The sequence below is a fragment of the Crotalus tigris genome, unplaced genomic scaffold (assembly GCF_016545835.1).
Source record: "Crotalus tigris isolate CLP2741 ecotype Arizona unplaced genomic scaffold, ASM1654583v1 scf7180000019504.1669754, whole genome shotgun sequence".
Taxonomy (NCBI): domain Eukaryota; kingdom Metazoa; phylum Chordata; class Lepidosauria; order Squamata; family Viperidae; genus Crotalus; species Crotalus tigris.
The window spans coordinates 1,366,757-1,381,329 of NW_024097569.1; the positions used below are offsets into that span (position 1 = coordinate 1,366,757).

At 45.2% G+C, this 14,573-nt stretch overlaps 1 protein-coding gene across 1 annotated transcript in view; it reads left to right on the top strand.

Moving 5' to 3' along the window:
- CLIC4 (chloride intracellular channel 4) overlaps positions 1-14,573 on the top strand; it is a 62,645-nt gene that overhangs the window by 37,858 nt on the left and 10,214 nt on the right. Inside the window, exons 3-4 of the mRNA XM_039363003.1 lie at positions 10,426-10,551; positions 14,405-14,511. Coding sequence (XP_039218937.1) covers positions 10,426-10,551; positions 14,405-14,511 — 233 coding nt within the window. The remainder of the gene's footprint in view (positions 1-10,425; positions 10,552-14,404; positions 14,512-14,573) is intronic.

A 14,573-nucleotide genomic window follows, 5' to 3' on the forward strand; every position in this document is an offset into this window, starting at 1 on the left:
CCAACGTCCGATAACGGATATGGCACAAGAAGAAGGAGGTTCTTAAAAGCTTCAAAGAATGGCTCATTTTTTTGGGGGGGGGGAAAGAGAGCTAATACTAGAGGCTGCTTTTTTACGAAGCTGTGCTAGATTGCAGACTCTGCGTTAGGCTCCATGTAGTTTATGGAGAGCAGTAATGAAGATCAGTGGGCTGAGCGATGCCTCCATCTTTGCTTCTAGTCTCTGGAACATCTTCTCCCCCCCCCCTCCCCACGATGTGAGCTTGGCCTCAACCCTTCTATCCTTTCATAAGGGCCTAAAGATCATAAAGGCTTGAGGACCCAATAGGGAACAGCACAGTGGAGGCGGTTGATCAAGTAACCACAGATTCCACCTCCCCCCACGCATTCCGCCCCCGCCCTCCCCATGTGTCCTTGATTTTAATTTTTGCCTTTAATTTTATTCATGCTTTAACGTAGATTTTTTTTTTAATGTCTGTAAGCTGCCCAGAGTTACCATATGGTAATATGGTGTGTGTGTGTACGCAATAAACTTTATAAATAAATAAATAAATCTTGTCTGAGCCCTATCATTTCTTTCTCTAAGGCGGTAGCGTTCTGCGGCAAACATACCAGGATTTTCCAGAGGACAAAATGTGTAGAGCAGTGTTTCTCAACCTTGGCAACTTTTAAGATGGGTGGACTTCAATTTCCAGAATTTCCCAGCCAGCAGACAGACACTCCCGGAATGCCATTCAACCTTCTAGACCAGGGGTTAGGCAATCTTGGCTCTTTTATGACTGGTGGACTTCAACTCCCAGAATTCCTGAGCCAGCCATACTGAGGGGGAAGGGAAAGGTTTCCAAGCTGAGCCATGCTGGCTTGGGAATTATGGGAGTTGAAGTCCACCAGTCATAAAGGGGGCCATAGTTCCCCCATGCTGGCTCAGGAATTCTGGGAGTTGAAGTCCACGAGTCATAAAAGAGCCAAGGTTGCCTACCCCTGTTCTAGCCAGTTGTTTGTCTTGGTGTCTGTTCACACAAACCTTTCATTGGGAAAAAAGATATACAGGCAGTCCTCAACGTTACGACCCCCAGTTGAGTCCAACATTTACGTTGCTAAGCGATACCTTTGTCAAGTTAGTTTTGCCCTGCTTTACGACCTTTCTTGCCCCAGTTAAGTGAATCACTGCAGTTGTTAAGTTAGTCACACAGTCGTTAAGTGAATCTGGGATCATGTGATCCCAGGACACGGTGACAGTCGTAAATATGAGTCAGCTTGCCAAGTGTCAGAATTTGGATCACGTGACCCTGGGGATGCTGCAACAGTCGTAATTTTTTTAAAAAAAATGGACCTAAGCCACTTTTTTCAATGCTGTTGTAACTTTGGTCCCTAAATGAACTGTTGTAAGTTGAGGACTACCCGTAGTTAAATAGCACATGCTAAAATGACCCATATCTTGCACTACCATTTTTTTGTCAGATTGGAAACTAGAACATACTTTTCTTTTTAATCTAGCCTAGGGGTCGCTGCTAAAGTTATTTAGGGCCAAGGCACCTCTGCCCCAAGCAGGTCTTCTTTGGACTATGTGTACATTTAGAGCTTTCTGAGAGCTGGGAAGAAACCCATGAGAACTTGAGTGACCTGATAGACGCTGTGGATTCCATGTTTTGGGATCTGGTTGCTTGGGGCTCCACGGCCGGCCACCACGCTACATACTAACAAGATACAAAAAAGATGCTGAGGCCTTAGGAAGAGTACTCACTATGTTTGCCTAACAAAGGCTTAGGGGAGACTTGATAGCAGTCTGTGGAGATATAAGGGGCCATCACGGAGAAGAGGTGATTGACCTACTCTCCGCCACACCTGAAGACAGGAGAAGAAGTAAGAGGTGGAACCTTGTCAGAGGGAAATCCAAACTGGAATTAAGGAGGAATTTCCTGACAGTGAGAACGATTAATCAGTGGAGTAGTCTACCTCCCAGAGTTGTAGGTGCTCTATTGCTGGAGGTTTTTAAGGAAAGATTCTCCAGGATGATATAGGGCAGACATGTCAAACACAAGGCCCGGGGGCTGGATGTGGCCCGCGAAGTGGTTTCATCTGGCCCGTGAAGCCATCCTGAAAATAGTGAGGGAATGGCCCCCGCTGCCTTGGCCCTGGCCCAGGCCGGCCGGGAGCCAATGTACAATTTTGTGGTGGCCATCTAGGCTGAAACGCATTCAGTCTTAGCTCCACAAGGCCGTCTGGAAACAGCGAGGAACCAGCCCCTGCTGCGTCAGCCCCACCCCCTGGGTGCATGCTGGGGAGGGGTCACCCTTTCTGAGGAATGAAGAAATGCACCATTGCCTGGAAATGGCCAGCAAATGGCCCTTGCCTACTTTACATATCCGGTTTGATGGGCTCCGGCGGAGGGGTTTCAGCAGCCAGTGAGGCTCCTCCAGTGGACCAGGCCTTGGCACTTGCCCCGGTCCCACCCCTTTCTGCCGGAGACCCTCAGATCTGTCCCACTCCTGCCCAGGCCCCCACACAGGCACCCTTGATGTAGAGCTGGCCATGCCCACCCAGTAGGCCATACCCACTCCATCCACACCCACCCAATAGGCCACACCCACTCCATCCACACCCACCCAGTAGGCTGCACCCACCCGCCCCCCCAAGGGCAATGCTGATGCAGCATTCAATGAAATTGAGTTTGACACCCCTGATATAGGGGCTCCTGCCTTGGGTAGGGAGTCCCTATGCTGGCTGAAGAATTCTGGGAGCTGAAGTCCACAAGTCTTAAAGTTGTCCAGGTTGCAGACCCCTGGACTAGAAGATTTCCCAAGGTCTCTTCCAGCCCTATGATTCTAAGTTGGCTTCTTTTGGTTGAATTTCTTTCGCTAGACTCTTGGAATATAAATAGGATTAACAGATGCCGCTTTGAGCTGCTTGGGAGGATGTGCCGGTTCATGTGCCTCTGCCCCCCCCCCTCATATGCCATAAATTCTTTTCCATTTTACACCTCAAAACGGTCGGGAGTTCAGAAGCCGCAAGAGGATATGGAGATGTCATATTTGTTGATGTTTCTGCCTTTCTTAACAAGAAGCAGGGGTTGAAAATACTCTCTGCGCTGATCCTCCCTCCTCTCTTTGGCCACAGCCGGTGGCGGCACGGATAAAAACTGCTTTTTGGGTTATTGAGCTCCGTGTGTCTCTGTGGTTTGGAAGGGGTTTTTTTTTTTTAAACCAACGGGGTGGTGTTGAAAAGCTCCAAACACCGTGGGAAAAAAAACCACACCCATTTCATTTCAAGCTTGGGATAGAAGAATAAAGGGTGGTGTTTTGTTCTAAGTTTGGAGCACGTGGAGTGGCCATTTCCATTGCAGATGTTTGCACGCCCCTCACAAAAATGCTGTTTTCTTTTGAAGGAAGACTTGTCTAGAAGACAGGCAGTCGGGTTCAGAAAGGCTGACCCAATGATTAGAACTGGACTGTGCTTCTATAACATTGGTGGCGAACCTATGGCACGCATGCCAGAGGCGGCACTCAGAGCCCTCTCTGTTGGCACGTGCGCCACCAGCATCAGGCCCATCAGGCCGCCACCCCCGCCCAGAGCAGAAGCCCCGCTCAGCACAAAGGAGGCGAAGCAGCCGACTAGCAAGCTCGAGTAGAGGTGGTAGAGCAGAGGTCACCAACCATTGTCGATTGGTGGACTGGACGAAAAAGGAGGGGCAAGCATTTTACATGCGTGCATGCACGCATGGGGCCGCAAGCAAGCACCTGCTGCAAATGGGGCGGGGCTAGTGCCTGCGTGATATTCACTAGCCCTGCCCCGTTCTTATGTGGTGCAGCGCCTTGTATCTGCACCCCGCGGCGTGGCAGTGGCCGTTTTTGCACCTTGCAGCACGGCCCATTTTTGTGCTCCCAGTTTTTGCGTGTCAGAGGCGCCTCTCTGCCCCCCCCCCTCGAGGGCACCACAATGCTGATGCGTCCCTGGCACTTTGCAATAAATAAGTGGGTTTTGGGTTGCGGTTTGTGGTTTGGGCACTCGGTCTCTAAAAGGTTCGCCATCACTGTTCTATAATAATCCTTCCACACAGGAATCCACTCCCTGTTTCTGCCTGCGTTCCTCATTTCAGCTGCACCTTTGAGTGGGTGGGTAAGCGTGGGGAGATCTATGGAAAGGATTCTGTAGCACCCGCTAATGTGAGTAAGATTCCCTTCCAGGCTGGGAAGGGTATTTTTTTTTTTTTTAATTGCCTGGTAATTGAGTGGAGCTTGGCTCGCCAAGTCGCTGCCAAAATAACACATTAGCATTTTTAGGCAGGCTGGTACAAATGTCAACTAGTTTGGGCTGGATTCCCAAGCGCAGAGATTATTTCCTGTTTTTGGAAAGCATTCTGATCCTTCCCTTGCGTTATCTTGAGTGAGGAGGGAACTGCTATCAGTGTGTTTACAATTTCTTCTCCTACGTGTTTGCTGTCACTACTAAAGGGCCAGGCTCTGAGTTTTGTGGGAGGGGCCTTGCTGTGCTTGTACATAATTGGTAAAAGTTGAGAATTACGCATAGTCTGAACTTCTTGTATGAAGTTGGAAAGCAATGATGACTTTGCACCTTGGAATCTGTAACTGGCTCATTTGCTATCTGCCTCAGTTCAATTTTAATCCAACAAGCCAAGATTTAATTGGAAAAGCGATCCTTGCTTTTCCCTTTTTTTTTATTGCTGGATGCCATTTGTTCCTTTAAAATAAGGAACTATTTTTTTAAAAAAAATCTATCAGTGAACAAGTGTTGTATTTCCTTTAGTTTGGTCTCAGTAAGCTTTAACTTGATTCCTCTAGAACAGGAAGAGGCAACCAGTGGCAGTACCAATAATGCTGGATTTCAGCTCCCAGCATCCCCCATCACGGGCTCTGCTGCCTAAGGATGCTGTCATTCAGAACAACTGGAACATAGCTAGTTGGCTTCTTCTACTCTGGTGTAGCTTTCCCAGACCTTGGGTCTTCCACTTGAACTCAACTTCCATAATTTAACTGTGCTGGTTAAGAAGTCACAGTTCAGCATATCTGGAGAACATCAGATTTCTAGAGAAGACACTCGTCTAGAATTTCATTTCCTGTGTTTGGACTAGTAGAAATATGTAACTAGAATGAGAGTAACTAGCAAGATGCCAGGAGAAAAAGGAAGTTTACATAGAACCCAGTAACGTTTGATACGGATAAAGGGACACTTAGCAGGCAACTAAATTTCATTTTTGATGTGTGCCGTTGTGCCCACAGTAAAAAAAAAATGACAATAAAGGTTATCTCATCTCATCTCATCTTCTCTTCTCCTCTCCTCTCTTCTCATCTTATCTTATCTTATCTTATCTCATCTCATCTTATCATCTCATCTCATCTTATCTTATTCTCTTCTCATCGCATCTTATCATCTTCTCTTCTCTTCTCTTCTCATTGCATCTTCTCTTCTCATTGCATCTTCTCATCTTCTCTTCGCTTCTCATTGCATCATATCATCTTCTCTTCTCTTCTCTTCTCTTCTCTTCTCTTCTCTTCTCTTCTCTTCTCTTCTCTTCTCTTCTCTTCTCTTCTCATTGCATCTTCTCTTCTCTTCTCTTCTCTTCTCTTCTCATTGCATCTTCTCTTCTCTTTTCTCTTCTCTTCTCATTGCATCTTCTCTTCTCTTCTCATTGCTTCTTATCATCTTCTCTTCTCATCGCATCTTCTCATCTTCTCTTCTCATCGCATCTTCTCATCTTCTCTTCTCTTCTCATTGCATCTTCTCTTCTCTTCTCATTGCATCTTATCATCTTCTCTTCTCTTCTCTTCTCTTCTCATCGCATCTTATCATCTTCTCTTCTCATTGCATCTTATCATCTTCTCTTCTCATCGCATCTTATCATCTTCTCTTCTCATCGCATCTTCTCATCTTCTCTTCGCTTCTCATTGCATCATATCATTTTCTCTTCTCTTCTCTTCTCTTCTCTTCTCATTGCATCTTCTCTTCTCTTTTCTCTTCTCTTCTCATTGCATCTTCTCTTCTCATTGCTTCTTATCATCTTCTCTTCTCTTCTCATTGCATCTTCTCATCTTCTCTTCTCATTGCATCTTATCATCTTCTCTTCTCTTCTCTTCTCTTCTCATCGCATCTTATCATCTTCTCTTCTCTTCTCTTCTCTTCTCTTCTCTTCTCTTCTCTTCTCTTCTCTTCTCTTCTCTTCTCTTCTCTTCTCATCTCATCTCATCTCACCTCACCTCACCTCACCTCACCTCACCTCACCTCACCTCATCTCATCTCATCTCACTGGATTTAAATTCCAAGGAAAACGATTCCAGAATTCCTTTTTTCTCTCTTTAGAAAGGGAAAGGTTTTCCTGACCGGTCAGGTCCAACTCTTGGGGGCTCATCTCTGTTTCCTAGCCGCTTCCATGGTCATATGGTCAGGAGCACTATACGCCAAGTACCGTTACTTTTCTACCAAAGTGGTACCCGTTTATCTACTTCCATTTGCATGCTTTCGAACTGCTAGGTTGGCGGAGCTGCGGCAGGAAGAGGTGCTCACCCCGTCATGTGGTTCTTGGGTCTCAAAGCGCTGACCTTTCAGTTGACAAGCCCAGGGTTTTCACTATTGGGCTACCACGCCCCCTTTTCTCTCTTTACCTGCTTTCAAAATGCCTTTTTTTTTTTTTTTGCCAGCAAGTTAGAGTTGGTCTCGCCTACTCCAAGAAAAAAATGCAGCGTTCGCCATCCATTTAAGTACACCTTACCATTTTGGATTAAAGTCGTCCATCTCGTCCCTCTCTTAAAAGGATTCTTCTTCCAGCCAGGGGGGAGAAAGCCACTCCAGTGATTTCCTGTAATTACGATGGGTGTACTCAGCAATGTTGTAATTGAAGCTTCAGCTGCTTCGGGCATGAAACTGACTCACGTTCCTTGGCGTCTTCTGGAAAAGGACCCACTGGGACATTCAAACCACCTACAGAGTTTGCAACAGGTTTACAAAGCCGGCTATTGTGTTGGGGTTGGACGAGGGAGAGGGATCTGGAAGCGCGGAGGCAGGAAATATTGGCTTTGGGACGAGGTGGAATATGAGTCACCTCCCTTGGATGACATACACCTGAGAAGTCTTTTACCCTCTCCAGGTTGTTCATATCTACTTTTGTATATATGTATGTATGTATGTATGTTATTGATTTTTAACTATAACGATCTCCAGTGCCTGGTATACAGCGTGTTGTCTTGGTTTATATTTTAACAAGAAAAAAAAGACGATAATCAATTAACAATCAATAATGTTGAAGTTTGACAATTCCATAATTAGTATATTAACTAATGACAGATTTCTTTGATCTTCCCTTCTCCCATTTATATTCTCCTTCAACCTTAAACAAAATATAATTCTTAATGTTTTCAATATGTAAATGGTTACATATAGCTATTTTTTTTGTATTTATGCAAATAATAATAATCTCCACGTGTGCATTTTGATGTTTAGAGCTGAGCACAGCCGGTCACTAATACAACCTGCGCCTTGAGTGGTAGCAGAATCCAGGAACATGCTAAATCTGGAACTTGCATCTTTTAAGGGAAGTGCAGCTTCCTCTGAAGAGAGAGGCATACCTCCTTCCCAGACCTGTGAGTTGCTAGTTCAGTGGCTCTTCTTTGTCAGGATTTAATTTCATTTTATTGCCCCACATCCACGCTGCTACATTGTCTAGATCAGGGGTAGGCAACCTTGGCTCTTTTATGACTCGTGGACTTCAACTCCCAGAATTCCTGAGCCAGCATGAGGGAGACTTTGGCCCCTTCATGACTTGTGGACTTCAACTCCCAGAATTCCTCAGCCAGCATAGCTCAGCTTGGAATCCTCTCCCTTTCCCCTCAGCACGGCTGGCTCAGGACTTCTGGGAGTTGAAGTCCACCAGTCATAAAAGAGCCAAGGTTGTCTACCCCTGGGCTAGACAAGACCTTATCTGATTTTAATGGGAAAAAAAACCCTAGTACATCAGAAATGTACTGATGTCACCAGCCCCATGCCCTAATTGGTATCATTTAGTGTCTCTTGTCTAAATGACAAGCAACACATTTGACAGGACAGGTATGCAATAATTTACTTACTGAATCCGACACCGAAGGCGAGAGCAGAACATCTGGAAACCTGAAGTCCCTTCACCTCCTCATTCCAGCCCCACTGCTCATTTGCAAACTGGAGTGATTGGTGCAAATAAGAATGCAGTCGGCCAAAGTAGTAGCTCCATTTGCATCGGTAGGCCGGTATCGGCAGCACACTTCAGTGGCACCGAAACGAACTGCAGGGCGAAGCCATTTTGCCAATGTGGCACTTGAAAACTGAGGGTGTTTGAGTTTCTCCCGATTATATGCACAAGCATCACAAAATATGCAGACACCTACATTTCTCCCACATTACTGCTATGGGAAATAGCTGGCAGGGGGGCAATTACTACATCCATTAGTAAATATGAAAAAGATCTCGGAAAAGCCAAGCTATTTTTTTGAGTTGTGCCTCAAAAGCAAAGGTGCAGAACATCGACTGAAACTACATAATCTGTCCTATTTCTTGGTGGCTCAAAGTAACTTCCTCTGTTTCTGCCCCGGTCAAATCTGTGCCTTCCTTGCTTAAAGCAACATCTAAAAAGGAATTCAAGGACCATATTCAAAATCTGGACCCATTTTTTTTTTTAAAATACCTGCTTCCACTTCCTGACATCTAAGAGAAACCACCTTGTTCTTAGTAATGAGAGCCCATAGTTATCATTCCCATTTTTTAAAACAAACAAACAAACAATAATGCTTCACCCTCAATTTCCTGTAAACAGATGCATTCTCTCAAAATAGCTGGTCTGTTTGTCAGCCTCCTCCAAGAAAAGAAGGCTAACAAACAGACATACTTTTCTCTGTTAAGAATCTCCGAAACGGGTGGGGTTTGAGAAGCAGGTTTTAGGTAATGTCTTGTGATGAACTTGTGAAGCCAGCCCTGTTCTAAGAGGAAGCAGACTTGGACAGGCAGTCATCTATAGCACTTGGGGGAATTTCCATGCTTTTCCCTGCAGATCTACTGCTATCGTTGTTGTTTTTTTCCCCAAAGAGATTTATAGCCTACCCATCCACCCTTGCCTTATTTGGAAATATTATTTGGAGACACAAAGTGCTCCACCTATTTCTATTAAAATGAGAGTAAATGCTGAAGCATGCTATTTCCTTTCTTTGATTTTTATCAAAGAAGGTTAAAGGGTATCTCTAATTTCCAGCTTTGATGGGATAGTATGCTTTTCCCACCTTTTTTTTTTTAAATACTGAATCTGTTTGAAAATATTTCACCCCTGAGTTTTTCTCCCAATGTGTGCAAAACAGGTGGAGGAAAGAAGGGTGAATGAGGGATCCTTGATGCTCTCTGAGCTTGGTGATTTTCTTGCAGACGGTTTATTACCCAAACTAGGAGTGATTGAGCATGTTACCTAGTTTGGATAATGCAAGAAAATCACCAAGCTCAGAGAGCATCATTTCAGCCCTGAGCTACAAATATTCTCCTTTATCAAAATGGTGGATGTTTCTGCAAGTCAAAAAGGGGTCTTCATATCCCCTTGTTGGATGGAGAACTCAGTGTTACTGGAGTTTATGTCGTGGGTGCCTGGGGCAAAGGCCTGGTCAGATGAAACTGCATCCCCAAAATGAAATAAATGTGGCATTTGTTGGGGATTCAGAAGGGGTGGGTGTTGGGCATATGTAAAGAGAATGTATGAATGCAGTTTGAATAATCCATAAAAATATAAGCACACAGAGCTTGTATATAGAATAAACTCATTTTTATTCTCAGTCCTGGAAGCAAAACAATACTGTCTTGGTTATCACATTTTTTATTTCTTAGTCCAGTTTGTTAAATTTTTAGAAATCAGGATATGCTGCTGGGTTGGGGTCTCTTTTTTGCTCCTGTCTCAGTCCTCTAATGCAGTGGTTCTCCACCTGTGGGTCGGGACCCCATTTGGGGTCGAATGACCATTTCACGGGGGTCGCCAAACAATGCAGTCCGCCATTTTTTTCCCCCTTTTCCTTAGCTATGCTACTCCTTTTTATTCTATTGGCTTTTGAAAGCCAATAGAATAGACTCTCTTGAATAGAGTCTAATTCTATTGGCTTTCAAAAGCCAATAGGAATTGTCCAGGCTGTCTCTGTCCTGCTGAGCCCGCCAAAAGTCCCATTCTGCAAACGGTGCTGCACCAGTTGAGTAGTCCTCGACTTATGACCGGTTGAGTAGTCCTCGACTTACGACCGGTTGGGGAGTCGCGGCATTAAAAAGGTTGAGAACCACTGCTCTAATGTATAATGATTCCCAGGGTCCTAACTACGGGCATGTTATGTTGCAAATGATAATGTGCGCTAGGATTGGGAGTATTCCTTGAACTGTTTGTAATGTGTGCAATATCACATCTCTCTCTCTGTCTCTCTCTCAGGAAGCCTGCAGACCTTCAGAACCTGGCTCCCGGAACACACCCGCCTTTCATCACCTATAATAACGAAGTGAAAACTGATGTGAACAAGATTGAAGAGTTCCTTGAAGAAGTTCTTTGCCCACCCAAGTAGGTGTCACTGAGATGGTCGGATAGAAGGGAAGGGCGAGATTGCTGTAGTTATTTTCCATCGTTGCCCTCGCTGGTTCTGCAAGTGTGGCTTAGCTCGCTGAATCCAAAGCTGTTTGGACTGCTCAATCTAGACCAGGGGTGTCAAACTCGCACCGTCATGTGACGTGTCGTTATCTATCATGATTTTTTTCCCCATTGCCGGCAAAGGGATGGACGCGGTTTCACCATGACGCATCCGGCCTGCAGGCCGCCAGTTTGACACCCCTGATCTAGTACAAATAGTCTGCAACTTGCATCTATTTCTTCAGCGATCTTTTGAAGTTCCTGTTCTGTCCCAGCCTACATGAGTACTTGCACAACTGCTTTACTCACAAGAAGAAACCCCTCTTCATGGAACTAGGCAGGACCCAGAAGAAAAAAACAACCCCCTTTTATTTTTACACACCTGACTCAATGTCAGTGGTTCTCAACCTGTGGGTCGGGACCCCATTTGGGGTCGAACGACCATTTCACGGGGGTCACCAAACAAGGCTGTCCGCCATTTTTTCCCCCTTTTCTTTGGCCACGCCCCTGGCATCCGGTGATGTATAAGTGGTTGGGGGTCACCACAACATGGGGAACTGTATTATGGGGTCGCGGCATTAGAAAGGTTGAGAACCACTGCTCAATGTCCAACACTTCAGAGGCAAGCCACACAATCCACAAAAACACAATCCTCAGCACGAATGGTTGCCTTCGTCAACCAGCACCTCCCACACCTTCTCCCTTTATAATCCAGCCGGGACATGGCTTCTTAATGACTTTTTCTTTGCCTCTCAAGCTGCCCCACTGCCTTCCTCTGTCTTGCTCATCTCTCTGCTCTGCGCATCTGCACATTGAGGATTGGCCCCAGTTGTTCCTCTTCGTCGCCCAACTCAGGCTCCCAAAACAGCTGTGTCTCTGCCCGAGCGTGAGTAGAAGGGCTGGCCTCCTCGTCTGACTGTGGGTCTTGGTGCTCCTCAGAGTGACTCCAATGTCACGCCAGGCCTCTCCTCCTCATCTGAGTCCTCAGACTCAGCTGCTGGACCCACTGGGCTGGTGAGGAATCACAACAGTTGCAGTGAAAAAGATGACTTACAACTCTGGTCCTCACACTTACGACCGTTGCAGCATCCCCACGGTTGCATGATCAAAATTTTGGCAAGCGGCTCGTATTTATGGAAAGTGACTTACAGTTGGTCCTCGCGCTAACAGCCGTCGCAACGCCGCCACGTATTTGTGTAAAACAAGTTGGAAGTGCTTCTTTTAAACACATGTTTGCTCTTTCTTATAATTTTTACTTTTTTTTGCTCTTCTCTCACCTGTATAGTTCTCTTGTCTCTTTTTAATCAATCTATTTTTCTTTTTTGACAACTTGCTTTGGGTTAGTTTTCATCTTTTTATTTTATTAAAAAAATTGGTGAAGTTATATTAAAATAAAGGCAATACAGGTGATGAAAAATAAAACACATCGCAGCTTGGGCATCATCCACAATTTCTTCTAATCCAGCGTTCTCTTTCTCTGATTAATAGTGGAGAGGCGATTAGTAAGATAAAGGAGATGCATCCTCTTCACTGCATGTTACTAGACACCCTCGAGCATGATAGCAATAGATTTATATACTGCTTAGATTTATAGACTGCTTCACAGTGCTTTTGCAGCCCTCTCTGAGCGGTTTACAGAGTCAACCTATTACCCCCAACAATCTGGGTCCTCATTTTACCCACCTCAGAAGGATGGAAGGCTGAGTCAACCTTGAGCCGGTCAGAATCGAACTGCTGGCAGCCGGGAATCAGCACAATTAGCCTGCAGTACTGCATTCTAACCACTGCGCCACCACAGCTCTCAGCATAGAATTCTTTTGGGGTTATCTACTTATCTATAAGAGGAGAAGATGCTAGAGATTTACCAGTGAAAATACGGATACTACTGGAGCTAGGGATAAAGGCAGAGCTGTTTCGAAGCTTACTCCTATTTTTCCAAGACCGTTTTTGTCTCAGCATTTTAAAAACTACTTTGGAATATGTCTGACTTTCCAGTCAAAAGTTCTGTCCTACACAACACTGTTTCCGCATGATGGGGTGTGAGCTATTACACTTTGTCGTGGTTAGATTTGGAATATTATGTTCAATTCTGGACAATCCGATCTGAAAGGGATATGGATAAATTAGGACAGGTCCAGAGAAGAGACACAAGGGGTTTTTGTTGTTAGTTGCAAAGTCGTGTCCGACCCATCGTGACCCCATGGACAACGTTCCTCCAGGCCTTCCTGTCCTCTACCATCTTCTGGAGTCCATTTAAGCTCACGCCTCCTGCTTCAGTGACTCCATCCAGCCACCTCATTCTCCGTCGTCCCCTTCTTCTCTTGCCCTCCATCTTTCCCAGCATTAGGCCCTTCTCCAGTGAGTCCTTCCTTCTCAGTAGGTGGCCAAAGTACTGGAGTTTCAACTTCAGGATCTGGCTTTTTAAAGAGCAGTCAGGGCTGATCTCCTCTAGGAGACACAAGGGGTACTGAACACCAAACACATCAAGGAATCATTAAAAAATATGAAGCTGATCTCATAGAGAACCAGTTTGGTGTAGTGGTTGAAGAACCAGGAGTTGGTGAGTTCTAGTCCTATCTTAAGCATGAAAGCTGACTGGGTGATTGTGGGCCAGTGACTCTTTCTCAGCCCACTTCACCTCACTTCCCAGAGTGTTTTATTTGGGGGGGGGGGGAAAGAGGAGAAGGAAAGAGTAGAGGCTACGCTGTCCACCTTGAGTTATTTAAAAATAAAGGTGGGTTAAAAAAGAAAAAAAAAATAGTGCTCTGGCACCATCTAAAAAGTTGTCGGTCGCAAGAGGTTGCTGTAGCTCTGTTCTTCATTGAAATTCAGAATCCGACAAAGACCGGCAACTTCAAATTAAAAGAAAGGAGATTCAGACAATATCAGGAAGAATTTCCTGTCGGTAAAAACTGTGGAACAAAGCAAGCAGAACAATGGCTTGCAGGCTAGCGTGACACCTGTGAGCTGCTGTTGGGATTTATTTTAGGACCTCTGGGACCGAAACATTTGCACAAAGAGCCCTCTCTTCCTCCCCTGCCCCCAGTTTCAGTCTTGGATAAGCTCATTTCACAATCTTCTTGTTGTTAGTTGCGAAGTCGTGTCCCCACCTTTCATATTTTTACGCCCTGGCCAGATTTGACCGGAGTCTGCAAAGAGCAGTTAAAATTCAAGTGATCGATTGATACAGAATTGGAGCACAGGTGGTCCTCAACTTACGATCACAATTGAGCCCAACATTTCTGTCGCTAAGCGAGACAGTTGCTAAGTGAGGTCTGCCCCATTTAGCAACTTTTCTTGCCAGAGTTGTTGAGTGAATCACTGCAGTTGTTAAGTCAATAACGCGATTGTTAAGTGAATCTGGCTTCCCCCATGAACTTTGCTTGTCAGAAGATCGCAAAAGGGGATCACGTGACCCCAGGAGACTGCAACTGTCAAAAGTACATGTCAGTTGCCAAGCTCCTGAATTTTGATCACGTGACTACAGGGAGGCTGCAGCAGCCGTTAAGTTTGAAAAATAGTCATAAGTCATTTTTTTTTCAGTGCCGTTATAACTTCAAACGGTCGCTAAACAAATGGTTGCAAGTTGAGGACTTACTGGATATTTCAACCTGAAGCATCACTTTACGGACTTCTTAAGGGGATATTGGACGGAAATCAAAATTCAAGTGTCGGAATGTCACAAATCCGTATTGAAAGGGATGTTACTAACAATGAGGGCTACAAGGAATAAGCCGAGAAGTCTAATCCTGTGTCCCAGCTCATGCTGTCACTTAATCTCTTTCAGGTATGTAAAGCTTTCAGTAAAACACCCAGAATCCAACACTGCTGGGATGGACATCTTTGCTAAATTTTCAGCGTTCATCAAGAATTCCAGACCTGAAGCCAATGAAGGTAGGAAGTCCGTGCTGTGTTCTTGGAGTGCTGTGTAGCATTCGGGCTGCTTCCTCTAATTC